General features: G+C 42.8%; 1 protein-coding gene across 2 annotated transcripts in view; it reads left to right on the forward strand.

Moving 5' to 3' along the window:
- The window catches only part of TTF2 (transcription termination factor 2), a 50,660-nt gene continuing 30,307 nt past the window's right edge, over positions 651–21,003 (forward strand). The window contains exons 1-9 of one of the 2 annotated variants that reach the window (XM_018045970.1): positions 651–730; positions 809–911; positions 2,806–2,892; positions 14,625–14,691; positions 15,996–16,391; positions 16,908–17,045; positions 17,371–17,485; positions 18,036–18,218; positions 20,138–20,265. In XM_018045970.1, coding sequence (XP_017901459.1) covers positions 703–730; positions 809–911; positions 2,806–2,892; positions 14,625–14,691; positions 15,996–16,391; positions 16,908–17,045; positions 17,371–17,485; positions 18,036–18,218; positions 20,138–20,265 — 1,245 coding nt within the window. In that variant the 5' untranslated portion in view covers positions 651–702. Of the gene's footprint in view, positions 731–808; positions 912–2,805; positions 2,893–14,624; positions 14,692–15,995; positions 17,046–17,370; positions 17,486–18,035; positions 18,219–20,137; positions 20,266–21,003 lie in introns of both variants that reach the window. The other variant, XM_005677808.3, reaches the window with a different exon arrangement.

A 21,003-nucleotide genomic window follows, 5' to 3' on the forward strand; every position in this document is an offset into this window, starting at 1 on the left:
TTCCTCTAGGGATGCCTCTAGGTCTTAAATGCGTGCAAGGTAGAGTCGACCAGATCCTTCCTCGCAAAGCTTCCCTCCTCCGGAAAGCCCCTGCTGCTACTGCTGCTGCTGAGTCGCTTCAGTCATATCCGAATCTGTGCGACCCCATAGATGGCAGCCCACCATGCTCCCCCGTCCCTGGAATTCTCCAGGCAAGAACGCTGGAGTGGGTTGCCATTTCCTTCTCCAATGTATGAAAGTGAAAAGTGAAAGTGAAGTCGCTCAGTCGTGTCCAACTCGTAGCGACCCCTTGGACTGCAGCCTACCAGGCTTCTCCGCCCATGGGATTTTCCAGGCAAGAGTACTGGAGTGGGTTGCCATTGCCTTCCCCGCCGGAAAGCCCCGCCAGCCTCCAAAGCTCACTCCAGCTTCAGCCACGCCCCACCGACCCGCCAAAGACCAGGTTTCCCCCGCCCCATTTTTGATTTCGGCGCGCCGCGAAACTCAGGGCGGCAGTGTTTGGTTGGAGGTGAGCACATTTCCCGTCTGATTGGCTGATAGTAGTTAGGGTGGGTGTGGCTAAAGCCGCGGCGGTGAATTATGGGGGATTAAGAGTGGAGGAGGCGGGTGACGATTGGTTTCCGAATGAGGAGGGCGGAGAAAAAGGCGGAAGCAGGCGTTGGGAGAGGCGGTGCCTTCGGAGAAGACGAAAGCTGGAGCGAGATGGAAGTAGTTAGGTGTCCTGAGCATGGTAGGAGGTCAGGGTCCGAGGGTCCAAGGGGTCTGCCAGCCTAGCGTGGTGTAATCGTTGTCGACCTTCTCTCCTTAGGGACTTTATGTCTTCTGAAGACCGGCGTCCGAGAAGGCCCGAATAAAGGAAAGAGCTTCTACGTGTGCCGGGCGGACACATGCAACTTTGTGCGGGCCACCGAGTAGGTCTCCGAGCTAGGCCCAATTCCCTGGGTCTGCGCGTGGCCACTCAGGAGGAGTCGCCGGCTCCCCGCTGCCCAAAAGGACTAGGAGAGATGGGACTCCTGGTCTGCAGAGCCAGGGCCCTTGAAGTAGTTGGTAATCCCCGGCAGGTTAGGGACATGCTCCGCTACTGCTTGCTATGTGACCCATGGCTGTTTACTTTCCGTCTCTGGGCCGCCAGGGCTCTCATTTATAATCTGGAGGATTGGCTTCATCTGGATCCTTCTGGACATTTTCAGTTCTGGGTTCACTGGCCTGGCCTTGACAGTCCCTTTTCCTGTTGGGACATTACTCCCATCCCGTTTATAATTGAGAACGTGCAGACATAGCAGAAAATAATTGGCTCCAGCTTTACACTAGTCTTAGGCCCAATTGGTTTCCAAATGTTTAAAACACCCTGGTAGTCAGATTAACGGGACCCTTTAAAAACAGGATTCTCTGCATTTAAGTGGTGAGTTTGATACTCAAAAAAAAAAAAAAAAAAAATTAGGGATTCAAGCTGAAAAAACATAAGTAATCTGATTCAGCACTCTCGTTTTTACAAAATTAAAAGCTGAGACCGAGAAATAATAAGCATCGTCTTTGAAGTGAGAAAATACTGTTCTCATAAGTGTTGTTAGTATTTCATAGTACCTGGTGTCCACAGTTTCTATGTGAAATTTTAAACTATCACAATTATGCATTTTTTCCTGCTTTCTACTGAACTTGGTTTTAGAAAAGGCATTTTCTACATGTGTAAGACACTATGGATATCAATAGAAAAAAATTTTTTTCAACACATATATTAGCTTCTCATGTTTTCCCCGAATGATTTAGATGACTTGTGTTTTTGTTACACTTCCACTTTAAGTGGAAGATTTTTATCTTTTTTCAGATTTAGAAAATAAATTTTTTAGAGGAAGTATTTTCTTAGCCTTCTTTTGAGTTGTTTTTTCATTTGAAAGAAATTACTGGGATCCATTTAAATTAAATACAAAATGACTTTATTTAAATTAGTGTTAAATCTTAAGATAGAAGGAACCAAACAAATTACTCAAGCTATAAACATCATTATGTCAGGGTTTACTGTTTCATTTCTAATATGTATATGGAGCTTCTTAGGTTCAATACCTAGCTCAAGTTGCATGAGACACGAAAGCACATTCGCATTTGTAGAAATTAAATATTAATGGAAGCATGAGATTTGGCTTTAAATAAAAAGGAAAATGCCCTTATGTAAAGTACCATTTATAAGAACATATTGCTATACAAACTAGTATAATAATATTTGACTCAAAGGTGGTTATTTGATAATTTGACCCATTTGGGATATGTCTGGAAACCAGATTATAAGCAAAAAGAAGGAAAATGCCACAGGTCATATGAGAGTACTTTAGATTTTTGCTCTCAAATATTATATTCTTTCCTACTAAAAAGTTGGAAGGGAGGAGTTAAACTTAGGCCAATCAAGCATGAAGTGTAATTAGTAGAATGTGTTGCCAGAGTTCTCTTGTTGATAGTGACAGCTATCAGGTTATTAGAGGGAAAAGGATGATAGGAGAACCTGGGAAAAATTCACAGCTTGGAGGAATCACAGTATAGTGGTATGTAGCACAATATCATTTTAAACTTGAGTCCTCAGGAAAAAGATAAGTATGTTTATTGTCATACTTTATTTGGGGGCATGAGAAAAGAGGAAAAGATGGGCCCTTTCCCCAGAGGAATGCACATGGACAAGAAAGTGTGTCGGATTTACAAACCCAGTAGGGATTATACATGGGCCCTTATATTTAAGACACATATTTTAGATTTCATTTTAGGATATTGACTTCTATGCCTCCTAAAACACAAATTTCCTTTTTTTTTCCCTTCTAGCATTCCTGTTTCTCACTGTTTATTGCATGAGGACTTTGTGGTAGAGCTTCAGGGTCTGTCTCTATCACAGGGCAAGAGAGAATACAGGTAAGTGTCCAAAAGGAACAGCTAAGTGTATTTGTTTTTGTTTTCCTTTGCCTGAAAGGGTTATGGTCAGGTGTTTTCCTAGGATTGACTAGTCTTTAAAAGTCAATAAAAAACAAATGCTGTTTCTGTATGTACAGAATATCTTCTGGACTGTCACTTCCTAACTTCTGAGCTACTTGTTGATGTGAGAAGCCTGACCTCTATTCTGGATAAACTGCTTCACCTCCCTCCCTCTCCAGCTTTCAAGTAGCCAATAACATCAGCTCACCAACAGTCATTAATTTGCACTTGCTTGTCAACTTTCTCATTCTGGTAGTAGAACGAAAGTGAAAGTTAGTTGCTCAGTCGTGTCCGACTCTTTGCGACCCCTTGGACTGTAGCCCACCAGGCTCCTCTGTCCATGGGATTCTCCAGGCAAGAATATTGGAGTGGGTTTCCATTCACTTCTCCTGATCTCTAGCTCTCCAGGGGATCTTCCCCACCCAGGAATTGAACCCGGGTCTCTCGCATTCCAGGCAGAATCTTTACCATATGAACCACGAGGTAATGTATAAAAATGTCTGATGTATGTTAAGCACTCAATAAATGCTAGTTTCCTTTTCTATGGGAACTCAGAAGAAGGGCAGGGAAGTCTACATAGGTGGCAGATGATATTTGTCATGAGTATTGAAAAGTAAGTAGGAATTCCCTAGGGGCAAAAAGAGGTCATATATAACAGACCAGTCAGTATCCTGCATCAGTATATGGAGCGTGAAGTAATTGCAAACATTTGGTTCAATGGTTTTTTGTTTGTTGTTCAGTCATTAAGTCATGTCCAACTCTTTTTCGACCCCATGGACTGTTGCCCGCCAGGCTCCTCTCTCCATGGGATTTCCCAGGCAAGAATACTGGAGTGGATCTTCTTGACCCAGGGATCAAACCCATGTCCCTGGCATTGGCAGGCAGATTCTTTACCACTGAGCCATCAGGGAAACTCTGTTCAGTGGTCGTTTAGCATATATTTACGTGGAGAATTCAGAAGATAAGATTGGCCAGAAAGGCAGGGGCCATATGTAGTGGTCTTTATATGACATTTGTATGTAATGATCTTTATATGACATTTGTATGTAATGGTCTTTATATGACAGTTTGAAGTTTATATATTCTGGATTGATCCCTCCCCCCCACCAAATACAGGCATTCAAGTACCATCTTCACAATTTTATATAACTGAAAACTGCCTGTACTGCTATATTTCTTTACTGAGTTATGCATGCAATAAGATGCACAGTTCTTAAGTGTTCAACTAGTTCAGTTTTGTTTATTTTCTGATTGAGTTTTAAGAAAGGTATATACCCATCCTTAAAATCAAGATCCCAGTCAAAATATAGAATATTTATTTCCATTACCCCATTAAGTTCCATTGGATCCCATCTAGATAATCCCCCCATCTATCATAGCTGATTACTGTTTTTATTCATACTGCATGTATTCTTGGAATCTGGCTTCTTTTATGTAATAGTGTCTATGGAGATTTGTCCATGTAGTTGTATCTATCAGTAATTCATTCTTTATTATTGTCCAGAATACCATTTTGAATACCGTTTATGAAAGCCATTTTGTTTCATGTAGTTTTTTGCTATTTCTGTATATCTTCTTTGATGAAGTATCTGTTTAAAATTTTGCCCATTTTTTTAAATGGAAATTTTTGTTGAGATAATTATAGATTCATAGGCAGCTTAAGAAATAGTACAAGGAGATCCTCTGCAGACTTTACCTAATGGTAGGTATACATTTCAGTTCAGTTCAGTTCAGTTCAGTTCAGTTCAGTCGCTCAGTCAAGTCTGACTCTTTGCGACCCCATGAATCGCAGCACGCCAGGCCTCCCTGTCCATCACCAACTCCAGAGTTCACTCAGACTCATCCATCGAGTCAGTGATGCCATCCAGCCATCTCATCCTCTGTTGTCCCCTTCTCATCCTGCCCCCAATCCCTCCCAGCATCAGGGTCTTTTCCAGTGAGTCAACTCTTCTCATGAGGTGGCCAAAGTACTGGAGTTTCAGCTTCAGCATCATTCCTTCCAAAGAAATCCCAGGGCTGATGTCCTTCAGAATGGCCTGGTTGGATCTCCTTGCAGTCCAAGGGACTCTCAAGAGTTTTCTCCAACACCACAGTTCAAAAGCATCAGTTCTTCGGCGCTCATTCAGTTCTGTGCAAGTTTATCATGTGCACATGCATGCGTGCTTAGTTGCTCCGTCATCTCTGACACTTTGGGACCTCATGGACTGTAACCTGCCAAGTTCCTTTGTCTGTGGGAGTCTCCAGCCAAGAATACTGGAGTGGGTTGCCATTCCCTTCTCTAGGGATCTTCCCACCCCAGGGATTGAACCTAGATCTGCATTGCAGGCAGATTCTTTACCAGCTGAGCCACCTTTTGTGTATTTACCACAACAGTCAAGATATTGGGCAGTTCCTTTACCAGAGGATCCTTCTTGTTGCCCTGTTGTAACTATCCCCACCTTCCTCTTATTTCCCTCTGTACACTCCTGGCAACCATGAACCTGATCTCTAGCTCTAAAATGTTGTCATTTCAAAGTGTTACATACATGGAATCATACAGTGTAACTTTGGGGGATTTTTTTCTATCTTTAAAATTGTATTATCTTTTGTTATTGAGTTGGAAGGGTTCCTATGTATTCTCTGCACAGGTCCTAGTGTATATTTCCTCCTAGTCTGTGGCTTTGGTTTTCTTGACTGTCTTTTGAAGAGTAGAAACTTTTCATTTTATGAAATCCAATCTATCATTTTTTTATGATTTGTGCTGTTTGTCTTCTGTGGGAAATCTTTGCCTAACTCAAGATCATAAAGTTCTTCAGTGGTTTCTTTCAGAAGTTTTATAGTTGTTTTCTTTATTTTTTTATGACTTTTTGGTTTAGTCTACGCCTTTTGTTGCTGTTCAGTTGCTCAGTCTTGTCCAGCTCTGCATGCCCATGGACTGCTGCACGCCAGGCTTTTCTCTCTTTCACTATCTCTCTGTGCCCTACCTCAGATTAATTTGGCATACCTTATGAAATAGAAGGTCATTTATTTTTTCATGTAGTATCGAATGAATGCCATCCAATTGTTTCAGCACCAGTTTTTGAATGTTTCCCATGGAAACACTTGGCACCTTTGTGAAAAATTGACCGCTGTGTGTGGATCTATTTCTGGACTCGCTAATTTCTTCCATTGATCTTTTCGCCTATCCTGACATGATCAGATAAGATCCTGTGAGTCTTCTAACTTTCCTCTTCAAGATTTGCTATTCTGGGTCCTTTACATTTCCATATAAAATGTAGAATCACCTTTTACGGTTTCCTCAGAAAGCTCAGTTGGGATTCTATTGAATCTGTATAGATCAGTGTCGGGAGAACTGATATTAATCTTGATCTTCCAGTCCATAAGCAAGGTATATTTGCTTATGACGTTTAAAATTTCTTTTAGCATTTTGGAATAGTTCTGATTATAGAGTGCTATATACCCTTTTGATTAAATTTAGTCCTCAGTGTTTATGTTTCTTGACAATCTTATTATGAATGGAATTAAAAAAAAATCATTTATTTACCAATTTTTCGCTGTGCTGGGTCTTTGTTGCTTTGCACAGGCTTTCTCTAGTTTGGTGAGTGAGGGCCACTCTTGATTGCAGTGCCAGGCTTCTCATTGCTGCAGCTTCGCTTGTTGCGGAGCACAGGCTCTAGGCTCTCAGGCTTTAGTAGTTGTAGCATGTGGGCTAAGTAGTTGCAGCCTGTGGGCTCTAGAGCACCAGCCCAGTAGTTGTGGCTGGCCAGCTTAGTTGCTCCGCACATGTGTGATCTTCCTGGACCAGGGATCCAAGCTGTGTCCCCTGCATTGGCAGGCGGATTCTTATCCACTGCACCACCAGAGAAGTCTTTATAAGTGGAATTTTAAAAAATTTCACTTTTCTATTGTTTCCTGCTAGTACAGTGGGGCCAGGAAGCCTTTAGTGCCTGAATTTAAAGCAGTCTCCTTTACATACTACTGGGGGCCTTGGATCATACAGAAATACTGTTCTATGTGGTAGGAAGATGCTGAGGAATTTTTTATTCAATTTGCATCAAAAAAAGAACTATGGAAGTTAGATTAGGAAGTGATGGCAGTGGAGGCAAGGAACCCACTGAACTATTTGGGGCTATCGAGTGCCTACTACATGGCATGTTCATGACCTCTTCATAGAATCTACTGTGATAGGTTTCAGTATTCCTGTGTTATAGACAGATGAGAAAGCATTTAGAGAGGTTAGAAAAGGAATTTGAGGTCCCAGCATTATAATGTGGCATGGCTTTGATTTGAGCCTTGTTGTTATGTAGGCACTAAGTTGTGTCTGATTGTTTTGTGACCCCATGGAATGTAGCCCACCAGACTTCCCTGTCTATGGGAATTCCCAGGCAAGAACACTGGAGTGGGTTTCTAGTTCCTTCTCCAGGGGACCTTCCCAACCCAGGGATTGAACCTGTGTCTCCTGCATTGGCAGGCAGATTCTGTGCCACTGAGCCACCAGGGAAGCCCCTGGGATTTGAGCCTAGATCTAACCAACTTCAGGCACACCAACTTTCTCTAAGTGAAAGATGAATTTGGACTGAAGCCCTGGCATTAGAGTTGGGTGTGCTTAGACCAGTGGATTAGACAGTAAAGAATCTGCCTGCAGTGCAGGAGACCTGGGTTTGATCCCTGGATTAGGAAGATCTCCTAGAGAAGAGAATGGCTACCCACTCAAGTATTCTTGCCTAGAGAATTCCATGGACAGAGGAGTCTGGCAGGCTACAGTCCATGGGGTGGAGAAGACTCAGACATGACTCAGGGACTAACACACACACACACACACTGGAGGACACTTGCTGAAAGAGAATTGATACAACATGTTTCCTGGTGGTTAAGCATGTTCTTTCCTCCATTTAATCAGCTGGGATAGCAGTCATGGTAGCACTGGATTCCCTGGGCTGTGAGGGTCAGTGCAGTCATGCCTGTGATCACTTCGTTTGGTGTTTAGCACATGGTCAGCGCTCAGGAAATGGTTTCCTGGTTGGGTGAGTTTACCATTAAGCAAAACAAGGAAGGAAAGTTAACATCAGTAAAGGATGGCTAACACATAGAGCTTTGGACTCAACGTGTCTTGTACACGTGAAGCAGGCTGGAAAAGTGAGTGGGCAGTTCCAAAGAGAGGGCTAGGCTGAGGGTAGAATCTTGAAAACTTGTCTCTATTACTCTTTACACAAGGTAGACGAGGCTGAGGTGCTCATTATTTTAAAAATAGAAAAAATTCTTGAATGCATTTCTTTTAGCTCAAGTCTAGAACACTTATTAAGAGGAACTTAGTAGAGCTTTGAAAAGATTGTTTTAGCACAAATAAAATACAGTTCTACAGCACACAACAAATTAACAACAAAGCAAAAAAACAAAAAACAAACAGCAAAAAATCCAACAGGTATACCCTGATAAGTGGTATAGGCTGAAAACGTAAAAAAGAAATAGCTAATGTATCTATGGATGATGACTTCCTTAGTAGACAGTAAAGCATTTAGCCAGAATCCCTGCACTCTGGAGAAAGACATCAGGTAGCACAAGCTTTTCTTCCCCAGATTTGGGTTTTCTTTTCAAGAACTTTAAGGACTTTATATCCTTGAATTAGTACTGTTACGTTTAATGCTTAACCTAGCTAGGAGACAGTTGTAGCAGATTAGTGGAGGGGAGGTGTGAACCAAAGTGACACTAAGGTGCCCATTTTTCTTATGTTGGCATGAAGGTACTTTTTTGTGTAGTTCTGTTACTAAACACCAGATGGTACCACTCACCAGCATTTGACTGGCCCTTCAGCCATGACCCTGTTGTTGGGCATTAAAGAAAACTGTGATTGTTGCTCAGTAAAACCAGAGAGAAGAGCTCCTGCCTTGACAGGAACAGTGTGGCACATGTTGATATAGATGTTGGACATGGTCATCAAGCTCCTGAGTTCTGTTCTCTCCTCTCTTCCCTCTCTCTCTCTGTCTTTTAGCTTTTATTCTCAAGGATCAAAATAGATGGTAATATTCTTCGTCTATAGATTGGTAAAACAGGTTTTAGTTCTTTAAATAACTGGTGGTACTGGGATGTTTAAAATACTTTTATGTTTTTACTTTTTTTTTAAAGAGGTTTTTTTTTTTTTTTTTTTTTTTTTTGCGTCACTGGGTCTTCATTGCTGTGCGCAGGCTTTCTCCAGTGTGGAGAGCAGGGCCTGTTCTTCGTTGCAGTGTTCAGGCTTCTCACTGCAGTGACTTCTCACGTTGTTGAGCAAAGGCTCTAGGCATGCGGGCTTCAGTAGTTGTAGCAAATAGGCTCAGGAGTTGTGGCTCACCTACTTGGTTGCTCCAAGGCATGTGGAATTTTCCCAGACCAGGGATCGAACCCGTGACCCCTGCATTGGTAGGCAGATTCCTATCCACTGTACCACCAGAGAGGTCCCCCAAATGCTTCATTTTTAATAGCATATGAATCTGTGCACATCTAGGACACCCCTTTTGTGGTCGGTTGATTACTGGGTAAAATTGGCGTGCAGATTACCTAACCCAATGATGATGAGCTAGGCTGATGACAGAGAGGCACTGGAACGTGAGCCAGGCCCATGCAGAAGGACCTTGGGCTCCAGCAGCCCATAAAGAAGCCCACTCAGCAGAGCCAGTGCTGTGGCTAGGTGTGTGGAGTAGCATGTGCTGTGCTGTACCGCAGGAGTAATTCTTGTATGGGAACATTATTACGTGTGTGTGCTCTCTCAGTTGTGTCTGACGGTTTGCGGCCCCAGGGACTGTAGGCCACCCCCCCCCCCCCCCACTCTTCTGTCTGTGGGATTTTCCAGGCAAGGATACTGGAGTGGGTCGCTCTTTCCTTCTCCGGGGGATTTTCCTGACCCAGGGACTGAATCAGCATCTGCTGCATCTCCTGCCTTGGCAGGCCCACTGGGACACCTGGGAAGCCCATGGAGAGGATATTAGCCTTTTGTAATGTGTACAGCAATTCCTTTCCCCAGGTTGTCCTTTGTCTTGTAATTTTGCCTATGGTATTTTTACTATATGGACATTTAATACCTCTATGTAGTCAAATTACTAAATCCTTTATCTCTCAGCTGCAGGATTTTGTCATTCCCTTTTTACATTAGGATTGCCAAAATATTCATCTCCGTTTTTTTGTTCCTAGAACATTTACATTTTTATTCTATTCATTTTTGTTCCATCTTAAATTTTTGTGTAAAAGGTGAGGTAGAAATCCAGCTTTATGTTTTTCCATTGCTGCATGTGGAAGGGAACCTGTATTTCTAAGGGCCCTAAGACACGATTGGGCTTAGAGTTAAACACAGGAAGGTTGGTGAGCAGTCTGATCTGCATGCTATGCTCTGCTAAGTAGCTTCAGTCGTGTCCGACTCTGTGCGACCCCACAGACGGCAGCCCACCAGGCTGCCCCGCCCCTGGGATTCTCCAGCAGAACACTGGAGTGGGTTGCCATTGCCTTCTCCAATGCATGAAAGTGAAAAGTGAAAGTGAAGTCGCTCAGTCGTGTCCAACTCTTCGTGAACCCATAGACCGCAGCCTACCAGGCTCCTGTGTCCATGGGATTTTCCAGGGAAGAGTACTGGAGTTGGGTGCCATTGCCTTCTCCGCTGATCTGCATGTTAGAGTGCTAAATTGTATGTGTTTGAATGCCAGATGTTTCTCTGACTGTAAAACCAATGGTAAGAGATTAAGGCTGATGAAGGTTACTGAGAAAGTGGAGGAATTGAGACTTGAACTTGGTCTTGAATGATCCCTAGCTGGTTTCTTCATTTTTCTTGTTCATAACCTATGCCTTGGAAAATAATTAACGAATATACTGTAGAAATTACACTCTTTTTCATAGTGGACTCAGTGTTTGCTTTCTCTATGATAATATATTTCCACTGCTTTTTCTATTGATTTACAATTTAACAAACATGACAAACTTTTATCCTAAAAACAGAGAAGCTCTTCTAGATTGTTTTTAATAAAAATGTAAGCAGAAACATTTTTTGCAGTGCGCCTAGCACATAGCTGATGCTCATTGTGTGGTGTTTACTTCCCTCTTCAAATCTTGCCCTTCTCCTGAAAGTCTATGAAGTTTGGGCTTTAAAATACATGCTGTTTATAAAATATTCTTTCAGATAAGGTTTCAGGTACTTGATATACTTTCAACAGCAAGAATTTGTTCTTGACCTGTTTTCATAAGTAGTAGTACTCCCTAATAGTAGCCTTTGAGTTTTTTGCAATCAAGGCATTTCAGAGATTTTCAGAACTATATGCTCAGAACTAAATTTTCTTATTGAAGTAAGAAAAAATTAAAGAGACCAACACAGGTTTTTTTTATTGTGAACTTGAATGAGAAAATTATGAGTTTGTATGATAGGAGCTGGTCCTTTCTTCTTTTCTATTTTTTAAAAATAGTTTTATTTATTTTTTTTGGTTGCATTGGACCCTTTGTTGTCTGCGTGGGCTTTCTCTAGTTGTGGAGAGTGGGGGCTACTCTCTCGAGGCTGTGTGTGGGCTGCTTTTGTTGTGGAGCACAGAATCTAGGTGCACAGATGGCAGTGGTTGCAGGATGCAGGCTCAGTAGTTGTGGCTTGTGGGCCCTAGAGCATGTAGGCTCAGTGGTTGTGGTGCACGGGCCTACTTGCTCTGTGCCATGTGGAGCCTTCCCAGACCAGGGATCAAACCCGTGTCCCGGCATTGGCAGGTGGATTCTTATCATCTGTGCCACTAGGAAAGTCCATGTCTTCTTTTTCACTCTTATGGAACACTTGTCCATTTGGAGCTTGTTATCTTTGCTTTTACACGCAAGTGAAGTAATGGCATCGAGGGGTTGTGATCTGCTCAGGATTCATTTTGAGTTAGGACTCAGACTGTTGTGATTTGTGTTCTATTTGTTATTTAGTTGCTAAGTTGTATTTGACTCTGCGACCATGGATTGTAGCCCCCCAGGCTCCTCTGTCCCTGGGCTTTCTCAGGCAAGAATACTGAGATGCCGTTTCCTTCTCCAGGGAATCTTCCCAACACAGGGATCGAACCCACGTCTCCTGCATTGGCAGTCGGATTCTTTGCCACTGAGCCACCAATGAAGCCCTTGTGTTGTGTATCACAGTACTAATTTAAGAAGCTAGAAAAAGGACAAGAAATTAAACAGAAAGAAAACGAAAGCAGGAGTTAATGCAGATAAAATTGAACTTAATGAGGTAGAAAGGAAAAAAAAAAGTGAGCTAATAAATAAAATCTAGAAGCTAACTGATGAAGGAAAACAGAGAAGGCTCTAATATACAGCATGAAATATAGAGAGTTGCCCAATGGATATATTAAAACACCTGTTAAATGGCATATGCAAAAGGTTATTCATTGTGATATTGCTTTTAATAGTAAAGGATTGGAAATAACCAGAGGGGTCTGGTTAAATAAATAATGGAACATCCTTATAGTGGAAAACTGCTGCTGTGTAAAAAACTGTGCAGTTGTAGAAAATATATACATATAAGGAAGTCCTTTATGTATATGTTTTTATAGAAAAATCTCCAAGACATGTTGTTAAGTCTTTTTAAAAAAGGCAAGCAAGATATTTACCTGGGCTTCCCTGGTAGCTCAACTGGTAAAGAATCTGCCTGCAATGCAGGATTCTCTGGTTTGATTCCTGGGTCTGGAAGATCCCCTGGAGAAGGGATAGGCTACCCACTCAAGTATTCTTGGGCTTCCCTGGTGGCTCAAACAGTAAAGAATCCACCTCAATGAGGGAGACCTGGGTTTGATCCCTGGGTTGGGAAGATCCTCTGGAGGAGGGCATGGCAACCCACTCCAATATTCTTGCCTGGAGAATCCCCATGGACAGAGGAGCCTGGCGGGCTATAGCCCATGGGGTTGCAAAGAGTCAGACACAACTGGGCGACTAAGCACAGCACAGCATACTATGCTACCCACTTGAGTAAATAAGGAAGAAATAAAGAAAATACATTGACCTAAATATTCATTAAAGCTATCTCTGGAAAGGCAAACCAAAAACTAAGAGAAATGGTTACTTGGGAGGGATGTGAACTGAACAGATGGAGAGGAGGTGCTTTTCACTGTCGTTTTATACTTTTTGATTGAGCATTTTACCTATTTAAACAATTAAATGGAATACATATGTCAAAGGCTCTTATTTAACTGATTAAATGTTTTTGAGGAGTTATTTGGGGTAAGGAAGAATTCAGTTGGTTCTGTTAAATTCAACAATACTTAACTATTATGTACAAACAGCGAGGCTTAGGAATAAAGAGAGAGTTATCGCCTTCTAGTTGCTGACAGGCAGATATAAGCATAATATAACCATATACAACAAAAATACAGAAGCAGTACAGTGCATGAACAGGACAGAGAGCATGCAAAGGTGTGGAGGGACCTGTAGGATTGACAGCTGGTGATGGGGTAATGGTGGGCAAATAGGGGTAAGGAGGATATTCTTTGGATGGAGAGTGGTACACGTGCAAAGTCCAGTGGGATGGAGAGGGTGTGGCTTAGTTTGAGCTCGGGACAGCACAGCCATTTTTGCATAGCTGGAATATAGGTAGTGTTTGTGTGAGCAGCGACTGCCTTGCCCTGGGATGTAGGCCTGTAGTCAGTCTTTTTTTTTTCTTAATGAAAGATTGGAAACATATACAAAAGTAGACAGGATAGAATTACTGCACGTGAGCTTCAACAGTCACACTCATGGCGAATCTTGTTGCATCTATATCCTTGCACCCTACCCACCAGCTCCTCCATGTTTGGAGACAAATCCCACATAATGTCATTTCTTCTGTAAATATTTCAGTGCATAGCTGTAAAAAATATGGACTGTTTTTTTTAACCAATTGGAGTACAGATTTCCAGAAGAGTCATAAATACTGTAAATAGTTTATTTTTGGTAGTTTTTGCTCGTTTGCTTAAGTCAGAATTTGAATAAGGTCTACAGGTTGCAGGTAATTGATTTTCTCTTTACGTCTCTTAAATAGGTCCCCCCAGTCTTTTTCTTCTCCCTTGTGAGTTACTTATTGAAGGAATCAGGTTGTTTGTTCTATAGGAGTTTGCAGATTACATCCCCTGGTCTAGTTTTACGTGTTCATCTGTTTGCATTTCCTGTAAACTGTTAATTGGACCCAGAGGTTTGACCAGATTCAGGTTCGTTTTTGTCTTAGTTTTCTTTTCTTGGCCACGCCACTGTAAGTTTTGTGGGGTCTTAGTTCCCAGACCAGGGATGGAGCCCAGGCCCCCTGCAGAGGAGGTGCAGTCTTAACCATTGGGTAACTGGGGAGATCTTTGATTGGCTTATTTTTTTGGTTTTACTTTATAGGAAGTATTGTGGCCTCTCATTAGGGACACACAATGTCTGGTTATCTCCTTTTTTCTGGTTTTAGCAGCCCTTGTGGATCAGTGTTTCCATGTCAGTCATTCTGTAGAGTTAAAAGAATTAATCTATGAATACTCTGTGGTTACTATGACATCTGTACTCTTACACTTCTCAGGTCTTGTAAATATCCTATGAGGTAAAGAATTTTTAAATTAAAATTTTTAAATGGAGTACATGTTAAGAGCAATTGGTTTCAAGTGACCTTTCAAAGCTGTTATCAAATAAAAGGGTTTCTTGAATTAAAAACAAGTTCATCTTTTATTTTAATGGATTTTCACAAACTCGGTTATTTGTGTTTTATACTTTATCAGGTTGCTCTTCCGATGTGTTAAAAGTAAAGCAGAGGGGAAACAGTGGTGTGGAAATATCCCATGGCAGGTAGGAATTATTCATGTGTTTTCAGATCTGACTGCGTAAAGATGTTTAACCTGTGGGATCATCTGAAAATACCCTAAAGTCCATTATAAACTGATTGGTCTTCATCGAACTTTCTCTGAAAGAGTTCTTTTCTTTCAGCAAGGTAGACCCTGTTGGGACTCTTAATTCAAAGGACTATTTGGATCTTTTTTTTTTTTTAATTTTTAATATTATATTGGACTATGGCCAGTTAACAAACAATGTTGTGATAGTTTCAGGTGAACAGTGAAGGAACTCAGTCATACATAAATATCTATCCATTCTATAGTTAGTAGTAGTAGTGTTAGTCGCTCAGTTGTGTCCAATTCTTTTTGACCCCATGAACTATATATAGCCTGCCAGGCTCCTCTGTCCACGGAATTTTCCAGGCAAAAATACTGGAGTGGATAGCCATTCCCTTCTCCAGGGAATCTTCCCCACCCAGGAATCGAACCCAGGTCTCCTGCCTTACAGGCAGATTCTTTACCATCTGAACCACCAGGGAAGCCCATTCTATAGTTAGCATTCTCCTATTTAGGGAAAAAATTTAAATTTACTTGACTAACCTCAGGAATTTTTTAAAAATATTTATTTATTTGGCTACTCTTATTTTATTTGTAGCATGCAGGATCTTTAGTTGTGACATGTGGGATCTAGTTCGCTAACCAGGGATCAAACCCAGACCCCCTGCATTGGGAGCATGAAGTCTTAGCCACTAGACCGCCAGGGAAGTCCCAGCATGTTTTTATAGACTGTTATCTACTTGATGTTTGTATAAACTGGGTGTAATTTGTAAGCTTCTGGAATGTGAGAACTAGGAGAGACCCTGCAGATGTCTATTACATGAGGAACTAGACTGAGGGAGGTCTTGAGACTTGTAGAGGGATAGCTTGGACTTAAGGGTCTAGATTTGAAACCATCCTAAAGCCAAAATCAGAGCTGTTTAGGTTTGGGGAAAAGTTCATCTTGAGAGAGTCATTTTCATGAAAAATACACATTGTGGCTATTGCTATTATTAAAACAGTTTGACCCGCACACTGCTTTTCCTTGGGACCTGTAAAAGCAGTGATCACGGACAGAGAAGGAACCAAGCATTGAAAGTACTGTTAAGAAACGAATACTGTGTGAGTTTGGCAGTCCTTTCTAGAGCAGGAAATGATCCCAGGAACGTTTAGAAAAACTGGACTGCTTTTACTTTTCCCATTTCCTCTGAAGAAAGGCCTTCTAGGTGTGAAGGTTGCATTCATATTTTATATTAAGATTAGATTGTTTCCTTTGTCTTTTAGGATCCTAATTCTAAAGAACATTCTGGAACCAGTAAGTCTCAGCTTGCCTCTGAGCCATCTCATTATCCTTCCAGCCAGCTGAGAAATCCGTTCAAGGTACTTGATAAGAATCAAGAACCATCCGTCTGGAAACAGTTCATCAAAGGTGAAGATGAGGAAAAGACAGCTGATAAGAAGCAAAGAGAAAAGGGAGATCCACGCCTGGATCAAAAGAAGGAACAGAAGCCGGAATCTAAGTGCTGGGCGGAGAAAGAGCTCTCATCTGGCCTGGGAGCAAAGAAAAAACAGCCTGCAGTTCAAGACAGACAGCAAGGGGAGAAGACAGCGTTTCAGTGCGAAGCAAAGGAGATAGAAGGGATGCACGAAAGAAACCTTTTAGACATGAAAGCCAAACAGGTAGAAGGGATGCACAAAAGACACCTTTTAGAGATGAAAGCCAAACAGGTCTGTGGAAATGGGCTCAGAGGACCATCTGCATTTCAGGGGAAGTCAGATAGTGAGAGTCATTCTGTCCAAAAAGAATCAGAACCTCCGACAGAAAAGGAAACTAAGCCTTTGCCTCAAATTGTTCACAGTCAGCACTCAATAAGCCAGCCCGTGAAAGGGGAGCACCTCACCAAGGAGCACCCTGAGAGCTGGGAGGCTAGAGAAACAAAGACAGGGAATGACCCAAGCACACAGACTCTCCAAAAGAGTCTGCTCCAGGGCCATTTTCAGGCTCAGTCGGGGACCTGGGACATGCCTGCTCCAGAGGAACCAGCTGCTCAGCCTGCGCCACTGGCCGCAGGGCGCCCCGCAGGAGAGAGGCGAGAGGCTGACACAGGCAGTGGTGGCAGTGAGGACGATGACGTTGTTTTTGTTTCGTCTAAGCCAGGGAGCCCCTTACTCTTTGACTTGCCTCCTGACACACAGGAGAAGAAGGACCTTAAGCTCCCTGGTCAGAGTGTGCAAAGAAAAGTTTCTTCTGCCTCGAGTGTTTCCAAGAAGGGAGAACCTTCAGACCCAACAGCCCAACGTGTGTTCCTCACAACACAACTGAGACAAAAGAAGGTAACTGCCATCTGTGTTTGTTTATGAGGTCAGAGCATTGCCTGCTGTGGGCAGGTCAGGTGCGCCACGAACAGATATTAATGTGTGAAATATATTAATGTAAGGAAGGTCTCACAGGTGGATGTTTAGTTTCTGCCTTTTGCTATGGTTGTATGTTCAGGATTGGTAAATCAGCTGGGTTTAGAAAGAAGAAAGGTTCTGGTTTTCACACACATAGCTAAAAGACTAATGCTACAGTTTTAGCTTTCTAGGCTGTTTTAATCTGAAAGTACCTGTGACCTCTCGAGAGGAGCGAGTGACCCATTTTATAGGATCTGTTTTACAGAACACACTGGCATCGGTGAACATCCAGGCTCTTCCAGACAAGGGTCAGAAGTTGTTCAAGCAAATTCAGGAGCTGGAGGAAGCGCTCAGTGCCCTGGCCCTCTCCCCAGAGCAAGGTAAAAGGGGTTCTGCCCCTGAACCCGGGGTTTGCGTGAACTTCAAGAGACATTTGAGAGCCATTTCGATAAAGAAGAGGTTGGGGGACTTCCTTGGCTGTCCAGTGGTTAGGACTTCCCCTTCCAATGCAGGGGGTGCAGGTTCAGTCCCTGATCGGGGAGCTGAGATCCCAGATGCCACGTGGCCCCACACCCCCCAAAAAACCCAAAACATGAAAAGAGCAATGTAACAAATTCAATAAATACTTAAATTTTTTTTTAATCTGAGGAACAGTTCCTGACATTAAAAGAATAGGTTGATGCATTGACCTGCCCATCTTGTTGTCTGTTTCAGAACTTCCTTTTAAGCTGGATCTGTGATTGATAAAAATTTTCTCCTATTTCCTGTGGACTCAAGTCTTTTCCCATTGTTTAAGAAGCGGTTTAAATTCTTCACACTCTAGGAAGCCTTCCCCTGCTCATGGTGATCCCACCCTCTTGACCTCACCTCGCTCATAGAATTCCTTCACTTTTCTGAAGTGTAATCTGTTCTTTCCTGTGTTTTGAGCAGACACTAAGGAGAAGAGTAACACTCAAGAACCTCAGCAGAGTAACTTCACCAAAGAGACCACTGACCCTCCCCGCTTGGTGCCTCCCAAACCCCTGCAGGGTCAGGATCTCTGGCCTCTGGGTTTTCAAGGACTGAAGGCTGCCCACCAGGAAGCTGCTGGAGGGTCTGGTCAGTGCTGTGGAGGTGAGATCCGAGGGCCTGGCCCTGGGGGAATAGCTACACCTACAAGTTCAGTGCTGCCTTGTAGGTGCCTTTGTGTCCATGAGAAGGGAGAAGCCATTCTGTCTTGTGTAATAAAGCTGGGGGTGCTCAGCTGAGTTTTTACAGTGTAATTTAGACCTTCTTGAGAGCAGAGACTGTGTCTGCCCTATTCATTGACCTTGTTCATGGCCCTTAATCAACCAGCTTGGTGGCCAGCATGTGGGAGTCATCTACTAAATGTTTGTGAGTGAAAACTCAAACTTACATGAGGAGGAAGGCAAACCAGTGGATATGTCTGTAGTCGTGTGTGTGTGTGTGTGCGCGCTGAGACAGGGCAGGGGAGTAAGTGACCGTGACCAATAGACCCACAGAGAGCAGCACCACCCTATTTAAATGAGCGTTTCCATCCTGAACTCTACAGACAGCAATGAATTCTGAAGTAGCTGCAGGAGAAGGATCCCCAGAACAGCCTCAACTATGTAATATGATCATATGGTTTACTGACCAGGACACAGGAACTCGGCTGGGCTGACAGCGATGAGAAAAGCAAAAGCCAGTTTTCTCCTGAGAACTGCTCAGGTTGTGGAAAGGAAAAGGAGAGAAAAAAGAAAACCGGAGGGAGGGGAGAAAAGTTGAAAAGCAGTAGTCAGAAGAGGGTAAGGGATAGACAGGGTGCCATGTGACCCAAGGATCCCTCTAAAAGGGCACAGAGAAAATGTACTTATATAGGTAAAATAGATAAGCAGCAAGAATCTACTGCATAGCACTGGGATGTCTTATAATAACCTATCATGGAAAAGAATATGTATAAAAAAATGCATATAACTGAGTCACTCTGCTGTACACTCAAAACTAACACAGTGTTGTGAATTAACTACTTCCTCTGAAACAAAACAGAAAACGTATTTAGTCCAGTGGCACAGCTTAGTTAGGCTCCAGACGGAGGAACATTGCTGCATGACAGCGTCGTGCAGTCATCACCATGGTGATGGAGTTGCCTAGAGAAATTAAGGTGGATTATTAAGGTAAGAAGTTATGTAGTATGTTTAGGAAAGAATCCCATTAAAATAGATTTTCATTTAAAAACATTTTAACGTTTAAGTGGATAATTGATTTTTATTCATTTAGGAATCTCTTATTTGGGTACTTCATCCCTAAATTTGCAACCAGCTAAGGTGCTTGTATTTATTACCTAACCTGAGTAGAAGTTCTCTGTGTATCGATAGAACGAGTGGTCTCCAGCACTGAAGTATTCCCGGTGCAGTGCAGGCATCTTGGGATGTGCATATTTGGGGCTCTCTCTGTGCCTGAGTTGACTCATTGGAAAAGACTCTGATGCTGGGAGGGATTGGGGGCAGGAGGAGAAGGGGACGACAGAGGATGAGATGGCTGGATCGCATCACTGATTCGATGGACGTAAGTCTGAGTGAACTCCGGGAGTTGGTGATGAACAGGGAGGCCTGGCGTGCTGCAATTCATGGGCTCGCAAAGAGTCGGACACGACTGAGCGACTGAACTGAACTGAACTGAACTGTGCGCTCGGTCTCTTCTATTGCTGGCTTTTCTTCTTGGAATCCAGCCCCAGGGGTCTTTTTTTCCAAAAGTTCTGATGGTGTTGTTTTCTCTGCCACCTCTTCAAAGCTGAAAAAAAATTAAAAATATTATAGATTATCTTATATTTTAGTTATACTTTCTATTACTTTGTCCTTTATTAGAGCACTTATTAGTGGGAACTTTAAAAGACGGACATACAGAGAATGAGGCTAAAGGAGCCAGAGCGGCTAGGAGAATCTGGAGGCAAGAATTTTTAGCCCATACAGATCCATCATCTGGCAAATAATGAATTGCCTTTTTGCAGCTCTGGTCAGGACGTAATACTCACAATCTCGACTTGTCTGCAGGCACTGTGAGCCAGAATGGCCTTCATGCAGTGTGGAAGATCACAAGTGAAGCCATTGATGAGCTGCATCGCTCTCTTGAGTCTTGTCCTGAGGAGACCGCCATGGCAGAGGATCCAGCTGGGCTGAAGGTGAGCTGGGAAGGCCCGCAGGGCAGAGTATCCTGGATAATGCCCTAGCACCCACGAGGAGGGGGCCCAGCCGTTGGGAAAGTGCCTAGCAGAGTGCCATTCTTCGTTGTTTTTCTTTAAATAGTCCTTTTTGGTTTCTTTTTTAATTTACTATTTTAAAATTTTATTATGTATTTTTAGTTGTGGTTGCTCTGGGTCTCTGTTGCTGCACATGGGCTTTCTCTGGTTGCGTGCGGCGAGGGTGTTTTACTCTTCCTTGAGGTGCGCAGGCTTCGCATTGAGGTGGCTTCTTTCATTGTGGTGCTGGGCTTAGTTGCTCCCAGGACCTGTGGAATCTTCCCGGACCAGGGATTGAAACTGTCCCCTGCACTGTCAAGTGAGTTCTTATCCGCTCTGTCACCAGGGAAGTCCCAGAGAGCCGTTCTGACATATCTTTTCTACAAATCACACTCAAGTGGTTTCCCTTACGGTGTTTGCTTTTTTCCTGTTTAGCAGTGAAAATAAAAACCACTTTTTTTTCCTTAACATCATTAAGTTATATGTCTGTAGCAGTAACAGATGCATTTATCATTTATTGAGCTTCAATAGGCACCACAGGGATGCAGACGAATTACTGCGTTTAATGAGCTAGTTGGAGTAAAAATGCGTGTACAGTCAATGTAAGATGATTAGGCAATCATTGTAAGACAGAAAATGTGCATTGTCACATACTGTGACGTGTATGCAAAGTACAAAGGC

Source organism: Capra hircus, chromosome 3 (assembly GCF_001704415.2).
Source record: "Capra hircus breed San Clemente chromosome 3, ASM170441v1, whole genome shotgun sequence".
In the NCBI taxonomy this organism is placed as follows: Eukaryota; Metazoa; Chordata; class Mammalia; order Artiodactyla; family Bovidae; genus Capra; species Capra hircus.